We start from the raw sequence: 23,040 nt of genomic DNA on the forward strand, positions 1-23,040 counted from the left end.
ATCCAGTCCATTGGACCTTTCCTGTCTGCTAAGCTGATCCAGTCTATTGGACCTATCCTCTCTGCTGAGCTGATCCAGTTCCGGTATTCCAGTTCCTGTAAGGAAGCTTCTACTAGACTGACCCACTGCCTCTTCCTGTTGATCCTGCCAGGCACCCGTGCCCCTCCTTACTCCTGTGCCTTCTGTTATCCTATCAGGGGGCCACGAGTGGGAGCTGTAAGGGAGGCCGACCTCTGCAATTCGGGCTCATCACCATCAGGTACGTGACAATCACTGTGAACGCTGTGTTAATCAAATATTATGTGTACTTTTTGGAGAAAAACTTTTAAAGTATATATTTTTGTAATAAATATTTTTTATATATAAAATTACCCTCCGATAGTGACTCCTATCTTTACCAACCCATCATGCCGATAAAGTCCATGACTAGCCCCTAAGTCATTCTTTTCTTTCAAAATCCGTTTAGGACGTGGCATATGTTAAAAATATTGTGCATCCACATGCGCACTACATGTGAGGATGTATTATTCCTTTCGGGCAATAGAGCAGATGGTGTCACCCTGCTGACTATGCAGTATGCCAGGCGTGCAAGAATTATTTTGGCAAGTAAAAAAAAAAAAATTTCCATGGTGCAGTTAGTCATTTGCATAGACTTTAGGTAAGTGCCGGCAATCAGATTTGGATTTATATATTATACAAACCATACATTGATAGGACTCGGTTAGTGAGGTCCATAGGTTGTAAGATGGTTCCCATGAAAGATTTTGGTAACTAATGCATCATAAGAGGTCAGGAGAATGGCCCATCACCTCCATCAGATCGGTGTTGCAGAGAAGAGGTGGTGTTATTTTATACAAATCATCCACAGAATTTGTGTGTGCAGACTGGCAAAAGAAGCTCAGAATCTCAAGCATTGAAGAAAGCACAAACATATTTCTCATCAAAAGTTTTAATAAATGACACAGCCCCCTCATCCCCTGTAACAATTCATCTGTGATGGTAAAAAAAGTCCTTATTACAAATTTCCGCTTCGCTTTGCCATCAGAAAACGTTGTTTCAGTTGGTTACCGATAAGGAAGACTCCATGAATCTTATTCACTGATCTGCTGTAAAGGCTGAAGGTCTGGAGAAACCTTAGGAGTGAAATAATTAAATTGTACATCAGACATGGACAAAATAAACATGTTCACATCAACACAGAATGTATCCTACGCAATTAATTTACAGAACCACGGATTCTCCATAAGTAAAACAGCAAAAGACAACAGGAAAAAAAAAAAGGTACTCCAATTCAGACACCAGCCGCTAGCCCAAACTCCCCTCTGCGGTCACCGCTACACGTGTCAAGCCTTAGCTAGATTGACAGATTGTTACATACATGGAGCACCCCACAATAAGTAAATAAGGGGGGGGGGGGTCGGATCTGAAGTACTTTGTATATGGGAGGGGTTATATTGGGGATCACTTCCCGTCTAAAGACCTTTGGTCTACCAGTGTCCATTCACCTGGAGATGAAGTATAACACAGTAGATAATGAATATTAGCCCGATTGTGTCCCGTGATGTATGATAAGGAAAATCATTTTCCGGTGGCAACTGGTATAGGGGTGAGCAGTGAATGGATTAAGGTGAATGATGGCAAGAATATAAATGGAGAGGTCAAGCATCTAAAGTGCAAAACTTCACATTCTGTGTGTAGTGGGAAAAATACAAATTCATTGGAAACTGGTTTCCATAAGGGTACTACTTTTACACAAATACCTTATGGTAAACATTGGTCTTTGCCATTAATGCAGCGGTTCTCAACCTGGGGGTCGAATGATGATTTGCCAGGGGTCACCATATCCTGGGCTGTTCCTAAAGCCCGCAACGCTCTCCCAGCCTTTTTGTGGCCGCCCAGCTGGGCTGTTCCTGGAGCCCGCGGCCGCCCACTCAGCCTCTTCGCAGCCGCCTATTCAGTTTATGGCATGGCTGGGGGGCAGAGACTAGAGGTCAGCTGACTGGTGAGAAATGTGAAGTGTGGGGGGGGGGGGGCTGAAGGGGATCCTATCTCCTGATTTTGGCATTGGTGTCACTGCTACGAGACAACACAAAGTTGGAGACACAGTGAGTAACTACCTTTAATTATAGTTGCCATTAAAAGTCCCCACTACAGTTCTCAGATCAGCAGATGACCTTGATCAAGAGCACCTAAGTTGGCTGATCAGAACTCCCCCCAACATTGCCACTCATACCAACTCCCCGCCACCACTACCGCTCACTCCATTCCCCCCACCAAGGAGTAGGAGAAGGAATACAAATAAAGATTACATTGAAGGGAGAGGAAAAGAGGGGGAGGAACAAAGAAAAAGGAAGAGAAAGATGGCTAGAGAGGGGGATGGGGAAAAAAAACAAGAAATTAGGATAGAAAGAAATAAAAGGGAAAGAAACGAGAACAAAGAGAGAGAGCGGTAAAACCTAAAATGTGCCACAAGGGGTTTAATACTGTACGAGTGGAAGGGACTCGGGGAGCGCTAAATGTCCATGGGTTAGGGGCGCAAATTACTTCTTTTGCCTTGGGTGCCGACAACCTATGCTACAAAAATAATTTTAATTTTAGGGGTCCCCACAACTTGGGAAATGTTATCAAGGGGTCACAGCACTAGAAAGGTTGAGAACCACTGCATTAATGCTTCTATTTAGTCTACGAAATGCCATGACCGATTTAGTATGGTTTTAGGTTTATTTTATGGTGAAACTTTTCTTTGTGACGTGCTTCTGTTATAGCGTATTTGTATTGTCAAAAATAAAAACGACTTGAGTAAAAAAAAAAAACGACCTTGGATACCATGCGTTTGGTGCAGTTATTGGTCTGTAGAAATGTTTGTGGATTCTTTCCAGGTTTCAAAGGGGTACACACCCCCTCCCCCCCATGTTATGGGGTACTGCCGTACGAGAGCCAGTGTGCCCAAAGACAATTTCAGTGAATCTTACAAAATCTGAAACCAGGGCCCTTGTGTTTAGAATACAATGCCAACAAGGGAGATTGCTCCATCAATGCCATTTAGAATGCATGAAAGAATCTTCGGGGGAAAAAAATAAATCTATAAAAAAAGTGTATGGCTAGCTTTACCTTGACCAACACATTGGGAGGAAGGGACAACTGAATCTTTACATAAAATTACCTTTGAAAACACTGAACTGTACAAAAAAGATCTTTTAGGGTTGCCACCTCCAAGTTAGCCAAACTATTCCTTTAATGATCAAATTTTATAATCCTCCCCATATGCATCAATTTGCTAGTCTGGATAAGAAGGCAGTGAGCAAACCGAACAGAGCGAAAGGTTTAAATACCAAGCACTCACTTTAAAGTCGCTGCCTGTGCATTTTTTGATGTCTTCTACAGTAAGACCTTCACCGATCTCAATCAAAGTTAGCCCGTTCTTCTTGTCCACATCAAAGACAGCCTATTACAGAGAAATATACATAAAATGCAGGTTATTATCAGATTGGAAATGTCGGGGAAAAAAAGATCAGCTAGGATTTCAGGTTTCTGTTTTTCCTCAGCAAGCAATATTATGCTGTGGCTAGGACTCAACTCAATAACAAGATAATCATCTATATGAGCCTGGATAAGGCTGAAATAAGACATTAGCATGCAGAGAAGAGCCTGGTTTACTCCAAACACACTGAAGCATTATTCCCACATTACAGCTTGAGCAGGTTTAAGGTGAATATGGTAGATTTAAAAAGCGTAGGCATATCTTTAAACCTATTTGGCTGCCAATAACGCCAGATTTTCTAAAGCCCCTTTTAGAGCAATGCATACAGAACTGAAGCATAACCCGCTTAGTTGATCCAATTCAGAATTTTAATATTTGATGCAGCTTGGATGCTGGCGACATGAAGGTGAACAATCTACAGAATGCAGCAGGAAGAGCGAAATTCCTTAATTTAGCATTTTTTTTATTGTGTTTATTAAATTAATTGCAGCCAATGCAGCTTACAGTGGTGTTGGCATCATAAAATTGCATTAGAAAAAGTAGATTTGTGTACAAAATGGCTGAAAAAAGAAATAAAAATACTATGAAAACAAGCGTAGCGCACTTTTAGTATGCAGATGCATTCATAACCTGAAGTTAAAGATAACAAAAAATAAAATAAAAAAAAACAGTAAACTAATTTTTCTGGGATTTCAGACTTGAAAAAAGGAGTCGGACTGACATTCTACCCACAGGACACATGCTCAGAAACGCGTCGCACACCCAGTGACGTCACCGCCATGAGCGCCCCCATGCCTTGCTCTGATACCAAATCCATCTCTCAGCTTGTTACCTGTATAGAAGACACCTGGGAGCCAGAATCTTTCTGATTGAGGGGGATCAAATACTTATTTCACGCACTAAAATGCAAATCAACTTATAAAACTTTGATATGTGCTATTCTGTCTTTCACTGTTAAAATAAACCTACCATTTCAATTATAGACTGATCATTTCTTTGTCAGTGGGCAAACGTACAAAACCAGCAGGTGATGAAAAATACTTTCTCCCCCCTCACTGTATTGTGCAAGTCCAGTATCTGCATGACACAGGCACCAACCAAGCCAGCTCTTAAAGTGCATCTAAACCCAGAAACCAAATATATTGCAGCTGCCTATCAGTCCTTAGATGTGGTTGCTGCATTAGTTTACTTTTTCATGCCCCCCCCCTTTATTTTCACCTAGTGATTCAGTCACCAACAATAAGGGAGGGTTGGGGGGGGGGGGCGCGGTGGTGTCAATGTTCACTCACTTTACTGCATCTATGGAGGAGCAGTGTTGTCACTCTAGACAGGTCTCCTGATTAGGTCTACTAACGTCTCCTCCACTCCTCTGTTACATAGGGAGGAGCAATTTTGTAGTTCAAGGAAGGCATTTAAAGAAAACTGGTAATCTTGTTTGAGATTTCAGTTTTGAGCACAGGAAGTTACAAGAACGCTTCTTTTTTTATTAAGGCAAACTTATTTGTAGGGTTGCACAGATACCACTTTAAGACCAAGTACCAATACTTATTTTCCACGTACTCGCAATACCATTTTTTTTTTAGGTCATGTGACAGTTTTCAAAGCACAATACAGACTAATGATATCTTTGCAGCACTGATGGCTGGCACTGATGAGCACTGGCAATGAAATGCAGCACTGATTGCATTGGCAATTGCTGGCAGCCTAGCATGTTTAAATCAATGATGAGGGAATCAAAAAGTTCAAACTTTCTTTAGTATACAAGTGCTGCGACACCCATCTTGGTATACCTTGCACATTGCTTAAATAAGCAGTAGTCAGAAGCGGACATCTTGTTACACCCAGCCCATATAGTTAGTGAACTATATGGGCTGGGTGTAACAAGGTGTCTACTGCTGCCTTGTGACTGCCGATTACCGTGGTCGAGAGCAGGGTGTACCAAGATGGGCATCGTGCTGTTCAATCTCCAACAGAGACCGGAGCCGTCAATTTAGTTAACAAATGTGGCGGATCGGGTCACCGATGCTGCGACTCAAACCCCTGTCCCCAGGCAGCTTACCTTCCGCTGCTGCCAGGACTCGCTTTCCGCTCCTCACCTTCCGCCTACTGACTTCCGGGAGCCGCCTCTTCATGCAAAGGTATCAGGTCAGGCATTGGGAGCATTTGCCCCAGTACTCAGGGAAATACTCGACATCGGTGCAACCCTACTTATTTGTATAGGAAAAGGTTCCTAGTCCTTAAAATAAACAATACACATTTTTGATGCACATTTATGTATATGAATATTTTATACTTTTATACTAATTTGTCCACATTTTATTTTGAGCGCACCACACTAGTCACAAAAAAAAAAAAAAAAAAAAAAGTGAAAAAAAAATCAGATTAAATGCAGCTTGGAGGATATTTTTTGGTGGCAGCACAGAGTTTTTTTTCGGCTTAAAAAACAAAACAAAAAAACAAAACAAAACAACAAAACAAAAAAAAAAAAAAAAAAAACACAAAAAAAAAAATAGCTACTAGAACTAGTGAGCTGCAATATTTTACATTGTTTTGGGGGTTTAGATATCCTTTAAAGAAACCCAGGAATATCTTGGCTCTGGCGACTTAGTTTGAGTTAAATTACTTTCCAGAGATGCCATATGGTTTGTATTATATTCTGCTTTGTAGAGTGGACAGAAAGCATGGAGCCTGTCAATTCCCTAGCTTGCTCATGAAGAACTAATGTATGGATGGAGTGACTAGTGGTTCCACTAGTGGAAACCAACTCTAAGTATAAGTGACAGGTACATTTATGTAGACTGCAGTGATTCAATTACAGGGCAGGTTCACTTTGTACCAAGACCGATAAGAATCACAATTTACTGCCTGCTCCTTGTCTTCGATTAGCCCTGTCTTACCCCGAGGGCAATTTCCAGATTTATCTGCACAGGCAGCAGATGGAAAGGGCACCCAACCATATCCCTGTGATTGATTATATATCACAGATCTTAGGACATTTTCCTGGGGATGCAATACATTTTTCTGAAGCTCTCCTAAAAGCCTATCTAAACCCAAGGACACAAATAAAACCGTAAATTTAATTTCAGGTAACCAGTCTCTAGATGTGGTGGTTACATTTCAGGCTTTTCCTCCCTTTTATTTTTCACTTGGCGATCCTGCCAGTAACACTTCCTGTGCAAAGATGGGCAAAACTGACTTGCTGAAAAAGAGGAGCGTTGTCATCACCCAAAAGGTAACAAACGTTACAATCTGATCATACAATCAACTAGATTTACCAAAACTAACAATACTTGCAATACATCATTATTGATCCATCTAAAAAGGAGGCGATTGTACAATCAGATTGTAAAGTGTGCAGTTAGCCTTCAACAGCACCTTTCCATAACACAGGGCGGGGGGTGTTCTTTAGTCCATGACGAGAGCAGAGAATAATGCCAACTGATAACACTCAGAGGCAGAAAGCACAGGTTGTCAGCTCACAAGATTCCTCCCGGGATCAGCAGGTATTTTTTGCACTTACGAAACAGATAAACATTTTTTGAACAGCGTATTTTCCAGACCAAAAGGGAGTAAAATATAAGAAGTTAATTTTAATGCCTCGTTTACAACGGCACTGAGGCCCATACACTGCAGGCAGCCCATTCAAGTCTAGGAGAACGCAGCAGCTGAATGCGACAGGTAGCAGCCCTGAAAACATACCATGTATGTCTGGGGCAACTGAACACACCTACAGGCCTGTCTCATTAGGAACAGCGGCCGTGTCCGTGCAGCTGCTGCATTCCGGGACTTGAATGGGCTGCCTGCATGCAGCACCTACCAGCTAGAGACACAGATAAATAGCCCACTAATGGCATACGTGTGAACAGGGTCTGGAGGGTTTACACACACACACAATATATTATATATATATTATATATATATATATATATATATATATATATATATATAGCGCAAAACATTTAGTCTGGCCATATTTTGTGTTCAACCAGCAAGTTTAGGTGGGTGGGCAAGACTATCCCCCCCCCCCCAAACACATTCAAGGTGGATGGGGGGGGGGAATCATTCTCCTTGTGTGAATGTGTTCCGACGGTGGGGAGACTGACTCCGAGTGGGAGTGCCTGCTTAAGGGTAAGAAACAGGCGCAGGAATGAGTAAGGGTGATGCTTAACCTTTAATAAGCCTACCTATGTAATGAAATTTAATAGCTATTCTCTAGAAATAAAAAAAAATATATATATATATATATATATATATATATATTCTTTTTATTTTTAAAGCGCAAGTTTTGCACCTGCTGGTACCTGCATAGTGCTCCGCCATTTTTCATTCCTAAGCTGTGTGATGTAAAAAAATCTGATTTTGTAAAAGGGCGAGCATGAGACCTCTTCCAAGTATGCAGAGCTCAGGCGCGAGCAGCCAATGCCAGGTCCAAGCACTGTCACGTGAAGAGGAAGATGCATTTTCCTATACAAAAGTAATGGGAATGGTAAAAAAGGGTTACCTTCTCTGTAATGATACGATCCACACACTGTTTACCAGTAAGAGGCAAGTTACATTGTTCCAAAATTTTGTGCGCTCCTCCCTGTAATAAAGCAGAAGTCATCGTGTTAGTCAAAAAAACAAAAAACATAAGTACAAAAAATCTTTAGCAATTCTGTATGGGTTCTCGATTATTGGAAGTCAAAATGATACCCAGCATACTGGTAGGTATGGATGATGTTGAACTTTATCTCCCGTGAGATCATATAAACCCCTGTTGCCCTAACCCTGCCTGGTATCAAGCAAGTAGCAGCTCTCAGTCATATAAGAAAATTAATGTCAAATCATAAATCTACATTGTATTCACAGCTACATACACCAACGTCACCGAATCCAAAAATTCTAAATTTTGATGGGCAACCAGTGCTGTAACAGAGGACATTTTTTTCCAATGGAGATACGGGTCTCCGGTGACTTAGAAGGCATTTCTCACACATTGGAGATTTGCTTCCTTCCCGTTGGGCATCGCAAAAAAGTCCAAAAATAGGTTTTAACCATTACCTCCAAAAAAAAGGGGAGGTTTAATATTTTTAATGCAGGTAATCTCCAGGCCTAATTTGCACCCTGCATCTGTCACAATGGAAGAAACATTGTAGCACAGTATGGCCTATGGTACTGTGTTTTTGATGTTAAGCCAGACCTTGGCTGCTTTACACCTAGAGAATACAGTGCAGGACAAACATTTCCTAGAAGAGCCATTCCCGATCCCCAAACATAAATATGCAACATATTTTTGTATATGAAGCCTAAAGCCTGCCATACTAAAAACACACATTGACATTATCTCTTCTTTTTCTGTATATGGATGACACACACACTCCAAAAAGTACCTTTTTTCTAAATCAATATCCAGCTGTCACATGACCCAGCTCTTTCCCAGCCTGTCTGCAGGGAAACCCAAGTAGGAGGAGCTTCTAGTCCTCTACTGCTGGTCACATGTTCAAAATAAAAAACAAACAGCCTTTGGAATGCAGAGTAAAAATAAATATCATTTAACGGTTTTAAAATTAGAATACAAATATATATTTTGAAATATAAATCTTTATTTTAAAGAAATACCATGGTGTGGGTGGATTTCTGTCAGTCACAGGCTGTGTCATACCCGTCCAGCCTGTGTCTTAGAGTAGGAGGGAGGTGAAGCCACCATTAAATATACCATCCCCGTTGTGGTTTGCGGTTATGGAGGAGGGAGGGAAGGAATGGGCTGTCATTTACTACTATGTATACGCCCATACGTGCGGCTCTAAAGTCACATGGGCTGCTCAGATGCGATAGGGAAGAAATGCTCAGCATAGTTTACTGAAAACCAAGCATGATCAGAGTTGCCACCAAAGCTGCAAAATCCCTATCTGAATTGGGGACATGAACAGAAAGGTGGCGATAGAAAGCAGCAGGATCAACCAGGATTTTTGCAAAATACAGAAAATGTAGCTCATGGTGATTTAGTGAGTATGAACATAATGCAATACACCATTTATTGAAAGTTTAATGGTGTGAGTTTAGTGACACCTTAATTAAAAAGTTTGTAAGCTCTTTTGAGCAGGACTCACTAACCCTCATCTTGAATTGTAACTGTACGGTCTCCCTTTATTTTGTAAAATGATGTGCAAACTGTTGACGCTATAAAAATTCTGTATTATAATCAGGGCTCAAAATTTCAAGACCTGAGCTACTAGCCAGACCTCAAGAGTTACTCGCCACCAGTTGCCCCACCTAATTCATACACTGCCCTGCGCCTAATTGCACCCGTAAACACGCCCTTGTAGATTATCTCATGGAATGACAATGTTTTATGCAGAATCAAGTTACAAAATTAAATATTACCAACAACTTTAACAAAATGGGACAGGGCACTGAGGGCAGACCAGAGGCACAGGGCACTGGGGGCAGACCAGAGGGACAGGGCACTGGGGGCAGACCAGAGGGACAGGGCACTGGGGGCAGACCGGAGGGACAGGGCACTAGAACTGGGTCTCTTCCCCATTCTCTTGCTGTCTCCTCTGCAACTCCCATCCATCCTCTCTATCTCTCCCATTCATCTCATCATCAGGAGCCTGTGTGTGCGGCTCCACGCTTGAATGTCCCCACTTCCCCCTTTTATTCAGGCTGGCAGAGAGGAGAGGAGCTGCAGCACAGCTGGAGGGAGTACAATCCAGTGCCGAGATCCACACAACTGCACAGCCATTGACACCATAGCACAGCGCACACTGACAGCACACAGCACACATTGAGACCAGTCTGTTCACAGTGCTCAGGCTAAACTTACATAGAGCACAAGGAGAAGAAAACTGCACAAACTAGAAGGCTGCCGCTCTCATGTCAGGGCAACTTTCAGTGAGCGCTGCACCGGAGTGGTAATTTTTGCAATCCTCCGCCTCACTCATTACTTTCTGCTCTCCAGCTACATTGGTCGGGGGGAGGGGGGCAGGCTCAGAGAGGTCATACTGTTAGGTCCCATGGCTTAATGAGAATTGTAAGGAGAGCACCTGTGTACTGCTCTGACTGTGCGCGGCTCAACAGACTACTTTTCCCGAGCATGCACCTTTCCTCTTCGGCCGCCAATCTCATCGGGACTCTTAAGTGTAGGCACAGATTGGAGGGAGATTGGTCATGCAGCCCTGTCATCACTCCCCAGCTTAAATCCACTCGCCAAATGCTAGTAGGCAACTGGAAATTTTGAGGGCTGTTATAATAATAATAAAAAAAAAAAAAAAACCTTATTAAAACTTTCATTTAATTTTCTACTGGTTAATCAGGACAATTAGACGACCTTTGACCATAGTGATGACAAAAATTGACAGCAGAGAATGGAAAAGGTTTCTCATTTATCTGAACAAACAAAATTCTAACTGTGAAAGTGATTTCCTTTAAGGCGCATGTGCTAGGTAAAACTTGTCTGTTATTTGTTCATTTTAAATACGGTATATATGGTACGAGGTAGGATCACAGGCATAAACACCACTTCCGTGCAGTCTGTGCATGGCAAACCAACACAAACTTGTCAAACCAACAATGGTAATTATAGCATGCTCAAATGGCCAATTTTGCTGAATTTTTGTATGAATGTTTGAATAAAACCCTACACCCGTATGGCTAACCCAAGACAAGACAGCTGTTGATCTTAGTCTTTTTGGGTGACTGAAAATCAAAAAATGCAACCTAGTCCCAGTAAAAATATAAAAAAAAAAAGAGACTCGAGTGGAAAACCTGTCACAGTAATCATTTTTCACCAGGTGTGGCCCCAGCAGCATCTTTTCCATCTCTCCACTCTATTGAAAAGTATATGTATGCTTGGCCAAGAAGGCGCTCAAAGACTTCAGAGCCTAAAACGGAACTAAACTGCCAAAATTAAAAAAAAATTCTGGAGGCAGAGTTGACAGATCTTATCTGCTTAAAGAGGGGGTTCACCCTAAAAAAAAAATGTTTCCTAGCATTAAATCAAGCAGAGTAGCGCGAGCTACAGTATGCCTTTATTTTATATTTTGGCCCCGTACTCAGTTTAATCCCGTAGTGAAGTTTCAGACTTCACTCGGGGGAATGGGCGTTCCTATGGAGAGGGAAGATGATTGACGGCCGGCTATGGCGCGTCACGCTTCTCCGGAAATAGCCGAAATAGGACTTGGCTCTTCACGGCGCCTGCGCCTAGTCTGTGCGCAGGCGCCGTATAGCGCCGTGAAGCCCCTGAGACCTACTCCGGCTATTTCCGGAGAAGCGTGACGCGCCATAGCCGGCCGTCAATCATCTTTCCTCTCCATAGGAACGCCCATTCCCCGCGGGGAGTCTGAAACTTCACTATGGCATTAAACAGTGAGTACGGCGCCAAAAAAATAAATAAAGGCATACTGTAGCTCGCGCTACTATGCTTGATTTAATGGTAGATTGTTATTAAGGGTGAACCACCGCTTTAAATGTCTTCCTTTAAACCCTAGCAATTTTTAATTCTTTGTAATCTGTATGGCGCATGCAAGATGAAAACTCTGATGCATTCCCGGCATCCATGTCTAGAACTGTGTGCCTGGGACAATGAACCCCCAGTGGACATGCCCAGGAGTTACATCAAAGGTCTCACAGTGTGAAGATGAGCAGCAGGCAATGTGGTAAAGATGACGGCAGGTGAAGAGGACTTTAGTGCTGTAGAAGACTAGTTTTACACAGCCTCTTTACCAACTGTTGGAATTGTTTTTTAGAGAGCTCAATAGCTGAAGCTGAATTTATACATACACAAGCAAAAGCGCAAATTTTCTTAGTCTCCAGCCTTCATCCAAGAGTTCATTTAGAGAGACTTGGCTAAGAGTTACTGGCTGAAAAAGGTGTCAACTACTGTGTTGCTCTCTAGATAATCCATAGTGCTATGAGAATGATTTGCACTGTATAATATATAAAAAGTTTTATTCCCAATACAGCTTCATCCTGGAGCCTGCTAAACCCCCCCCCCCCCCCCTTTTAAAAAATAAATACTTAGCCGGTCTTCTTGCAAGTCTCCTTATATGTAGGATCCTCTCGATACTTCTAAACATATGTCAAGTCAGCAGGATTCTAGCCTGGATGCAGGGTGCGGTACCCACAGGGGGTCTTCATGCTCTGCACTCACAGGATATGGGTTGAAGGACATTGGGTGTCATTACAGTTTCCCTTCATAGACACTTATGAATACAGATACATTATATGGTCTAGTGCAGGGATATGCAATTAGCGGACCTCCAGCTGTTGCAAAACTACAAGTCCCATCATGCCTCTGTCTCTGGGTGTCATGCTTGTGGCTGTCAAAGTCATGCTATGCCTAATGGGACTTGTAGTTCTGCAACAGCTGGAGGTCCGCTAATTGAATACCCCTGGTCCAGTGGTACAGACAATTTACTAGTGGAAGCCTTTACTTTTAAAATCTAGTATAGCACAAGTGGCTTCTTTACAACCCTCCCCTGACAGTTATACAAAATGACTTTGCCACAAGAGCTCAACCCAAGAACAGATAACTGGTCTAACTGTTCATAGCCCGTTCATTAATGCAGAGGGTACATTGCAACAGATCATATATTTCTGGAACACGACCAATCTAGCATGGAGTTTTGTACTTGCTCAGCAACATCTCTTCAAAGCTGGCAAGGAACAAGAGAAGCTTCACAATAAACTAGTAGCCATTTAATGCTCATCTTCCTTATTTAGGGAAAAAAATAACCCCGAGTGCAGCAGACTATCTCATGTACAATATTTTATTAAAAAGGAATTACATTTTAGGAAGTTCAGTTAGATAATAAAATAAAGGCCTGTCAACAACTTTTTTTCCCCTGGATTTAGCATTGTACATGAGAAAGTAGGACACGTCACATGGATCAGAACCCAGAGGAGATTTCTCACAAATTAAGATAAGAAAAGCATGTCCTTCCATCTTAATGAGGCATGATACATCATAAGTCTCAGGGCCAAGGGGCCATAATCTGCCATTAATCTGAACTCCTTCATCTTGACAAATGAACACAGATCACAGATGCCGCGTTCGATGTGTTTGCCGAGTGATTGGTAAGCACTTCTTAATGTCACTTCTGATGTTCCTACATCATGTCTGAATTATTGCTGACAGCACATAACTATTCTTGTGCGACTGTGGTAGGGATATTAAATTCCATGATCTCTGGGGACACAGAGCTGAATGCTTATAAGTATCATGTAAAAAAAGACATAATACAGTACGACATAAAAAAAACTTCTTGCGAACACACAGGCATATAACCATTTGGCAACTGGGGTTTTAATTTGGTAACTGACCTAAAACATACTTTTACTGGTTGTTATTCGAGAGATAGAGAGAAGAAAACCTTTGCATTTTTACAGTACTGAATCTATAAGTTTAGCAAAACCTCATAAATCCCAAAATGTATATTTTATAGTAAGCTAAACTGCATAAAGCCAATTTGCGCAACCAAAACAAAAAAATTCATTCAGCCCAGTAGAGAATTTTGCTACAGTAGTAGTTCACATGGATACATAGAATTTACGTGCAAAAAGCATTAGCCAAACTTGAATGGAATTGAAATATGTTGTGCGCATGAAAATAACGTTAAAATCGACTTTCCGCCCAGCCTATAGTAGAATGAAGGCCGGGCGGTGGCTCATTGTTCTGACTGGACGGCATAGGATGTCCTTCAGAACAAGTCGCTCATGTGCACCCCTGTTTGGGTACAGCATTGCATGACCATGTAATTGTCAGGGCAACGTGGCTGAAAGCGGAAAACTGACCTGGGAAGGAGGTGAGAGTACCCTGTATTGAAGTGGTTAAATTGCCAGCAATGTATGGCAGAAAAAGGCTCAATATTTGTTGGCTTTAAAGTGGTGCTAAAGATTCGATTAAAAAACAATTAGGGCTGTTACGGATTAAAATTTTCGTGTTCGATTAAGCAATTTATTTTTTAATAGATTAAATCGACTAATTTGAATTATAATGCACCTACATTTTTTGGATCACCACCATATATAGTCCCCACTGTAATATTCACAGACATCTCCCCAATGTAATATGGTCAACATCTTCCCCACTGTACAGGAAGATTAGTGCTTGCTTAGTCTTATCAAAGAAGCCAGCCGAACGCGAACATTTGAGGCCGGGTGACAACGTCAGCGCGCCGCTCTAGGCTCACCTAGGCTGCTGCCGGGTGGGCCAAGATGGCCGCCGCTCTGGGAGCTAGCCCAAAGCCGTGGCAGCAGCAGAGCTCCGCGGATCACGTGGTTTGCCGGTCTGCATATGGTGACCCGCTCGGATCATTTACGATCCGTTGCACCACTAGTACTGATAAAAAGAATTTTGATCGATCAAAAAAAAAATTCATGATTAAATCGAGGAATTAATCTTTAATTTCCTATCCCACATCTGTTCCCCTCTTCTTTTTTTTTTTTTAAACAAGTTTTACACTAATGGCCATACATGTGTGAAATAAGCCTACGGCACACAAAGAAGCTTGTTTCAAAGTTGAAGACTCTTTATGCTTTGTAGGTTCACATAAAAAAAAAAAAAAAAAAAACATTTCAGGACTACGCAGGAATCCATGCTCAGGCAAATGCCTGCGGAAGGGTCCTGAAACACTGCTTTTCTATGTGATCATACACTTTGAAACAAGCTGGGCAATGTGCTGGTTACATATTTCACCCATATTGTACACAAAGACCAGTCTCGCTGTCGATTCCAGTATGGTGTGTTAAGCGGAATCTACCACTAATGGCCATACAAAAGTGTTGGGTGCCAGGATAAAAATAACTCCCGTGCGCGAGTTACATCATCTGATCATCAGCTAATCAAGACTGCTAAAGACTCTGGACCAAGAAGACAAGAGGACGGAAGTAGGCAGTACAATGGCCAAGTGGTTGGCACTTAATGCCTAGCAGCACTAGGGTAGCCATGGGTTTGCATGTTCTCCCTGTGCGAGTTTCCTCTGGGTACTCCAGTTTCCTTCCACACTTCAAAGACATGCTGGTAGATTAATTGGCTCCTGCCTAAATTGGCCCTAGTATGTGTATGTATGGAAGTAAGTTAGGGACCTTAGATTGTAAGCTCCTTGAGGGCAAGGACTGATGCAAATGTACACTATGTAAAGCACTGCATAAATTGACTGTGCTATATAAAATACCTGTAATAAATAAGTGTTGGCAATAGAGCAATGGAGGATTGTGAAAAAAAAACAAAAAAAAACACATGGTGGAAAAGCAGACTTCTCAAGTGATCTCTGCCATAATGTGCAAATATACCTTGCAAACTTGCATATTAAGGCACGAGCCCCCAGGGGACCTCAACAGTTCCAATTCCACTTTAGATTTCCTCATTATCTACAATGTTAAAAGGGGTTGTAAAGGTTTAATTTTTTTTTTTTTTAAATAACATTCATACCATACGTACCTCCACTGTGCAGTTCGTTTTGCACAGAGTGGCCCTGATCCTCGTCTTCTGGGGTCCCTCGGCAGCTGTCTCGGCTCCCCCCCACCAAGAGCTAACCCCCCTCTGGGAAGCGCTCTCCCAAGGGGGTTAGCTTGCGGGCGTGCACCTGTGTGATACAGTCGGCGGCCCCGCCCCCTGGCACACCGCGTCATTGATTTCATTGACAGCAGCAGGGAGCCAATGTCTGCGCTGCCATCATTCAATAAAGAGCTGGGGGAAGGCAATGTGGGATCACGCCCATGGAGATTCGGGGCTCTGGGAGGGTAAACGAGGCGTGGGGGGGGGGGGGCGGAAGGTGCAAGGTGTTTTTTGTAGGATGCATTAAGGTGAAGAAACACAAAGCTTTACAACCCCTTTAAAGCTTTGTTGTTCTACTCACAACAGAGCCTCATGTGAAGGATGGGGCAACATCACAGCTCCATGTGGGCTCGGACATCAGGTGACACCAGGTATTTTGCTGGTGCCACCGTCTGAGGGTCACTTTTCCCTGTAAGGGCAAGATGACAAGATCTCTAAATGCTACCTTAAAAAAAAAAAAATGTTTTGCTCAAATACAAGAAAAAGAAGGCAGTGTTGGATATACATATTTTCCCACACAATAAAGCCTTTAAAAACTGATCAAAAACAGTAAAAAAGGTTTTGCCACCAAGTTCATTATGTGGCTAGTGAAAAAAAAAAAAAAAAAAGAATAATTCAAGAACACAATACAGGAAAGGTTTAAAATGAGAACAATGCATTTGAATGGGTTGCTTAGCAAGCAAAATATGAACAGTCTAAAGGAAAAAAAAACCCTCTAGCACTTTAGTATGGAATGTTAAATATGGAACACGCTAAAATAAAGCAAAAAGGAGTACAATTATACAAGTCTCTGCTCTTTTGTCACATATTGCCTTAAACAAGATTATGGAGAAGCCGGGAAACAAGACAGGCATTCTGAAATGAACCGTTTCCGTGGCAACAGGAGCGGCTGCACCTAAATAACACATCCATCTTCGTTCAGCTATTTAAGCGCTGATCATTAAATACCAAAGCCTCCTTATTTGTGCGTTTAGACCTGGGTTCATATTTTTTGGTGGTTATTTACCACTTGCCACTTTGAGACGATTAGTGGGTCCACCCGCTGTGGCTGGAAGAAAAATCAACATATGCTTAAAAATTGCAGCAATATGGGTGAAAAAAAAAAAAAAAAAAAAAAAAAAAAAAAAACACCACACACACACTAATTTGCGCCAGAATGCAAATGTGTTATTCCGTAGGCTAGTCTTCAAGTAGAATTCAAGGCAAGGCTTTTTTACCAAGTTAAATTGGTCCAGCTCTGACCAATGTGAGGCTGTGCCACACTGCAAGGATAAGTAGCTTGTAAAGAACGGATGTCAACATCAAATGCTCTTCCCTACATGTTTAGTCATCAAAAGATATCATCAGGGGGCCATAGACGCAGTGGCATGCAAAATCTGATGCAACTGTGCATAGAAACCATTTTTCTTCCAAAGCTTCCACGCTGACCTCTTTCTACTATTCGCTGCTGCTTGGTGCTCCTGTGACCGGCCGACTCTCTCTCTTTTTTTTTTTTTTTTTTACTTCCGCCTCAGAGAACTATCAGGATACTTAATCAATTTGCGTTCAATTCGCAGTCTCCTTAGTTCGCATCATGGTTGGAAAATTTTTTTTTTTTTTTTTTTTTTTATTGCAAAAGTGCTTTTTAACCACTTCCTTACTGGGCACTTAAAGCGGATGTGCCATGGGAACAAAATATTAAAAGTCAGCAGCTACAAATACTGCAGCTGCTGACTTTTAATAATAGGACACTTACCTGTCCTGGAGTCCAGCGCCGATCGCAGCAGAGCACGAGCGATCGCTCGTCACTCTGCTGCTCCCCCCGCCATCCACGCTGAGGGAACCAGGAAGTGAAGCGCTGCGGCTTCACTGCCCGGTTCCCTACGGCGCATGCGCGAGTCGCGCTGCGCCCGCCGATTGGCTCACACGCTGTGTGCTGGGAGCCGAGTGTTCCCAGCACACAACGGGCGACAGACGGGATGTGACGGAATGCCCGTCTTTCGCCCGTATCGTGTGGCCGGAAGTGGGTGCAAATACCTGTCTTTAGACAGGTGTTTGCACCCCCCTCCCCCCTGAAAGGTGTCAAAAGTGACACCGGAGGGGGGGAGGGTTCCGATCAGCGGGACTCCACTTTAGGGTGGAGGACCGCTTTAAACCCCTTCCTGACCAGAGGACTTTTTGCGATTCGGCACTGCGTCGCTTTAACTGACAATTGCGCGGTCGTGCGACGTGGCTCGAAAACAAAATTAACGTCCTTTTTTCCCCACAAATAGAGCTTTCTTTTGGTGGTATTTGATCACCTCTGCGGTTTTTATTTTTTGCGCTATAAACAAAAATAGAGCGACAATTTTGAAAAAAAAAAAAATATTTTTACTTGTTGCTATAATAAATAGCTCGATTTTTTTTTTTTACTTTTTTTTTTTATCCTCAGTCTAGGCCGATACGTATTCTACATATTTTTAGTAAAAAAAAAAAAAAAAAAAAATCGCAATAAGCGACTGGTTTGCGCAAAAGTTATAGCGCCTACAAAATAAGGGACAGAATTATTATTATTATTTTTTTTTTTTTTTACTAGAAATGGCGGCGATCTGCGATTTTTATTGGGACTGCGACGTTATGGCGGACACATCGGACACTTTTGACACATTTTTGGCGCCATTCACATTTATACTGCAATCAGTGCTATAAATATGCACTAATTACTGTATAAAATTTTTTTTTTACTAGAAATGGCGGCGATCTGCGATTTTTATTGGGACTGCGACGTTATGGCGGACACATCGGACACTTTTGACACATTTTTGGCGCCATTCACATTTATACTGCAATCAGTGCTATAAATATGCACTAATTACTGTATAAATGTGACTGGCAGGGAAGGGGTTAACACTAGGGGGTGAGGAAGGGGTTAAATGTGTATCCTAATTAGTGTTCTAACTGTGGGGGAGGGGGGGTGACTGGGGGGGTGACCGATCCGTGTCTCTATGTACAAGAGACACAGATCCGTCTCCTCTCTCCCCTGACAGCACCGCTGTCTGCGAGAGCCGGGAATGAGAGATGATCTCATATGTAAACATATGAGATCATCTCTCATTGGCCGCACAGATCGCCTAGGAAACGGCCGCTCCGATTGGCCGTTCACGGCGATCTGTGACTGGCTGTGTCCAAGGGACACGGCCAGCACAGCAGTTCCCCGCTGCGCGCTCGGGAGCGCGCGCGGGGAACGCGAAAAGGGGCGGCCGTAAAAACACGGCCTCCCAGAGAAGTAGAGCCACCCGGCGGCCGTATATAGTCGTACGGCCGTCGGGAAGTGGTTAAATATATGTCAATAAATATACAAAAGAAGAGAAAGGAAAAAATACTTAAATACATAAATAGATACATTAGTTTCCCCTAGCCGAACAAACCCTCATCCCACCCTCAAACCACCCCCAACCCTTATCCCCACCCTCCCACCCTCCCCTATCTCCGGAATTCTGTCTCCTATTGAATCACTCTTTGCCCGTTAACCTTCCTACACTATATCATCCTATCTATATACCTTGGTGCAAGTTTAAAATTAGCCCAATCCTGCCATTTTCGTTTAAATCCGCCTTCTCCTTCCTCTCCCATGTACCTGAGCTGTTCGGCATAATATATATCATTAATTCTGCAAAACCAGCTCTTCTCTGTCGGGCTCATAGGGTCCTTCCATTGTTTAGGGATCAGACTCTTTGCTGCATCTAGTACGTGGGGAAGTAAGGTTCTCATGTACGGTTTAGTTGACATTTCTGTCCCATGAAACAAACAGACCCATGGATCAGGAGGTATTTTAATTCCGGTTATCTCCTCAATTACTAATAATACGTTATTCCAGTATGTTTTAATTTTTGGGCAGGTCCACCATATATGTGACATAGTGCCCACTTCAAGACAGCCCCTCCAACAATATTTGGAGGTGTCGTCTTGATAACGGTGTGCTATGGCCGGGGTTATATACCATCGTGCTAAACACTTAAAGTTCATTTCGATCAATGCACAATTAAATGAAGTCGTATGCGTCTTTTTTAATATTTTCCTGACCTCTGTCTCGGTTTTACCCGTTCCCAATTCCTCTTCCCATTTATTAATATAAGGAGGGAAACCGGGATCTTTCAATCCCATCAATATTTTATAGATTGAGGAGATCGCGCCCCTTCCATTTGGTGCTAAACACAAACGCTCCAAAGGGAGCAAGTATCTATCTGACCTCAGGGGGGAGGGGAAGGAATCTACAAAATGCGTCAGCTGCAAGTATCGCCACCTGTTCAACTCAAACAATTCTTTTTTTTTACTTAGTTCCTGGTAGGTAAGAATTTTGCCGTCTTTTAATATGTCTTTTAATTGTGCATCTGGTTTTTTAATCCAGTTACCAAACAGGTCCATTTTCCCTGGTACAAAAAAATTTGTGTCAAATAAAAGGGATTAGTGGGGAGTTATAGCCCCATCTATGTTTTTTATGTGCCCTATCCCATATAGACATGGATGCCAGTGTGATTTTGTGCATGTGCGGATTTATTTGTCTAAAATGTGGCGGTATCCAAATCTCTTTTCCTAACAGTGACTTATTTGAACAACTTTCTAATCTCACCCACCTTTTCTCTTTGTTATCTCTGACCCAATCAACCACCCGTGCCATGTGAATGGCCATATAATATGTGTACATATCAGGTACCCCCAAACCACCATGTTCCTTATCTCTAATTAACACCTCCATACTTATGCGCATTTTTTTGTTCCGCCATATAAACCTATTTAATAACTGTTTTAGTATTTTAAAGTAAGCACCCGGTAGTGCGATTGGTAACATTTGAATTACATATAATATCTTAGGGAGAGTAAACATTTTAAAACAATTTATTCTCCCCAGTAGGGATCTTTGTCTCGATGCAATTCTCTTTAAATCTTTTTTAATATCATTTAATAATGGTATATAATTCTGTAGGTAGATTAGGTCAGGGGATGATGTAATATTAAAGCGGATGTGCCATGGGAACAAAATATTAAAAGTCAGCAGCTACAAATACTGCAGCTGCTGACTTTTAATAATAGGACACTTACCTGTCCTGGAGTCCAGCGCCGATCGCAGCAGAGCACGAGCGATCGCTCGTCACTCTGCTGCTCCCCCCGCCATCCACGCTGAGGGAACCAGGAAGTGAAGCGCTGCGGCTTCACTGCCCGGTTCCCTACGGCGCATGCGCGAGTCGCGCTGCGCCCGCCGATTGGCTCACACGCTGTGTGCTGGGAGCCGAGTGTTCCCAGCACACAACGGGCGACAGACGGGATGTGACGGAATGCCCGTCTTTCGCCCGTATCGTGTGGCCGGAAGTGGGTGCAAATACCTGTCTTTAGACAGGTGTCTGCACCCCCCTCCCCCCTGAAAGGTGTCAAAAGTGACACCGGAGGGGGGGAGGGTTCCGATCAGCGGGACTCCACTTTAGGGTGGAGGACCGCTTTAACTCCCAAATATTTTATCTCGGTATCTTTCCAAATAAATGGAAACTCTTGCTTATATCTCCGTACGTCCTGTGCATTCACGCTAATATTGAGGATTTCTGATTTTAGGGGATTGATTTTAAAATTAGATACATCTCCATACAATTTAAGGGTTTTTAATAGATTCGGGAGGGTTATAGTTGGATTCATTATAAATAATAAGATATCGTCGGCGAACGCTGCGAGTTTATGTTCCCCATCATTTGTTTGAATCCCCCTGATGTCGGGGTTATTTCTAATCCCGGCCAGCAATGGTTCCAAAGATAAAATAAATAAAAGGGGGGACAGGGGGCACCCCTGTCTAGTCCCATTGAACATCTCAAATGTCCCTGACAATGTCCCATTCACCTTAACTCTTGCCGTTGGGTGTTTATACAGAGCGCTTATCCACCCCATCATTTTTGGACCGATCCCGATAAACTCCAATGTGTTCAATAGAAATCCCCAGTCTACCCTGTCGAAAGCCTTTTCGGCGTCTATAGACAGGAGTAGACCTGGGGATTTACTATCTTTTATTATCTGTGTCAACAGAAGTGTTCTGATGCTATTGTCCCTGCCTTCCCTCCCGGGGACAAAGCCTACTTGATCAGTATGTACTAAATCTTTCATGATTATTTTCATTCTCCCTGCTAAGATTTTGGTGAACAATTTTACGTCTGCATTTAATAGCGAGATGGGTCTAAAACTAGAACATAAAGAGGGATCTTTACCCATCTTAGGGATTATTGTAATTGCAGCCTCTAATGCCTCTTGACGAATATCCCAGTTTAAACCAATACCGTTTATATAGGAGCACATCCTGGGGATCAGAATGTCACTGAACTTTTGGTAATATGCAGTTGTTAGCCCATCGGGGCCTGGGCTTTTCCCCTTTGGTGACTCCTTTAAATTATTACGAATTTCCATTTCCGTTATAGGTTCTTCTAAAAAACTAATTTTGTCATCTGGTATTTTATTTAAACAAGTGTTACTTAAAATTTTTTTTTGTATTAACACTTCTCCTTTTTGTTTTTCGGAGGAGTCCCCTTGCGATATCGAATACAACTTCCCGTAGTATTCTTGAAATACTCTTGCAATCTCTGATGTTGTATATACCTTACTCCCTTTGCCTGTTTGAATGCTTTCTATAAAATTACCCTTAAATTTGTTTTGAAACCCTTTTGCTAGGTATTTACCCGACAGGTCACCCCATTGATACTTCTCTTTCTTACGTCTGTAAGATGCCGCTCTATTTTCATATTCAATAAGATCTCTTAATTCCTCTCTTTTTAAGATAACGGTGCGCTCCACTTCATGCTCTCCTGTTAGTTTTATATAACTCATCATATTTCTTCTTAGTTTCTTTTTTTTTCGCTGATCCTATTGCGATCAGTATGCCCCTGATATAGGCCTTGTGAGCCTCCCAAACTAATGATTCCGACATGTGTTCGGAGCAATTTGTCTTAAAATACCATTCTAATTCCTGTTTTATCCTTTCTACAACCTCTTCATCCTGTATTAAATCCTCGTTAAGTCTCCATTTGGTGTT

The 23,040-nt window shown here is 42.4% G+C and overlaps 1 protein-coding gene across 1 annotated transcript in view; it reads right to left on the minus strand.

The window, feature by feature from the left end:
• Positions 1–933: 933 nt before the first annotated feature.
• Positions 934–23,040, minus strand: part of OXCT1 (3-oxoacid CoA-transferase 1) — a 205,779-nt gene continuing 183,672 nt past the window's right edge. Inside the window, exons 15-17 of the mRNA XM_040338845.1 lie at positions 7,983–8,063; positions 3,344–3,445; positions 934–1,133 (exon numbers count right to left, since the gene is read on the minus strand). Coding sequence (XP_040194779.1) covers positions 1,092–1,133; positions 3,344–3,445; positions 7,983–8,063 — 225 coding nt within the window. The 3' untranslated portion in view covers positions 934–1,091. The remainder of the gene's footprint in view (positions 1,134–3,343; positions 3,446–7,982; positions 8,064–23,040) is intronic.

Source organism: Rana temporaria, chromosome 1 (genome assembly GCF_905171775.1).
Source record: "Rana temporaria chromosome 1, aRanTem1.1, whole genome shotgun sequence".
NCBI classification, from domain to species: domain Eukaryota; kingdom Metazoa; phylum Chordata; class Amphibia; order Anura; family Ranidae; genus Rana; species Rana temporaria.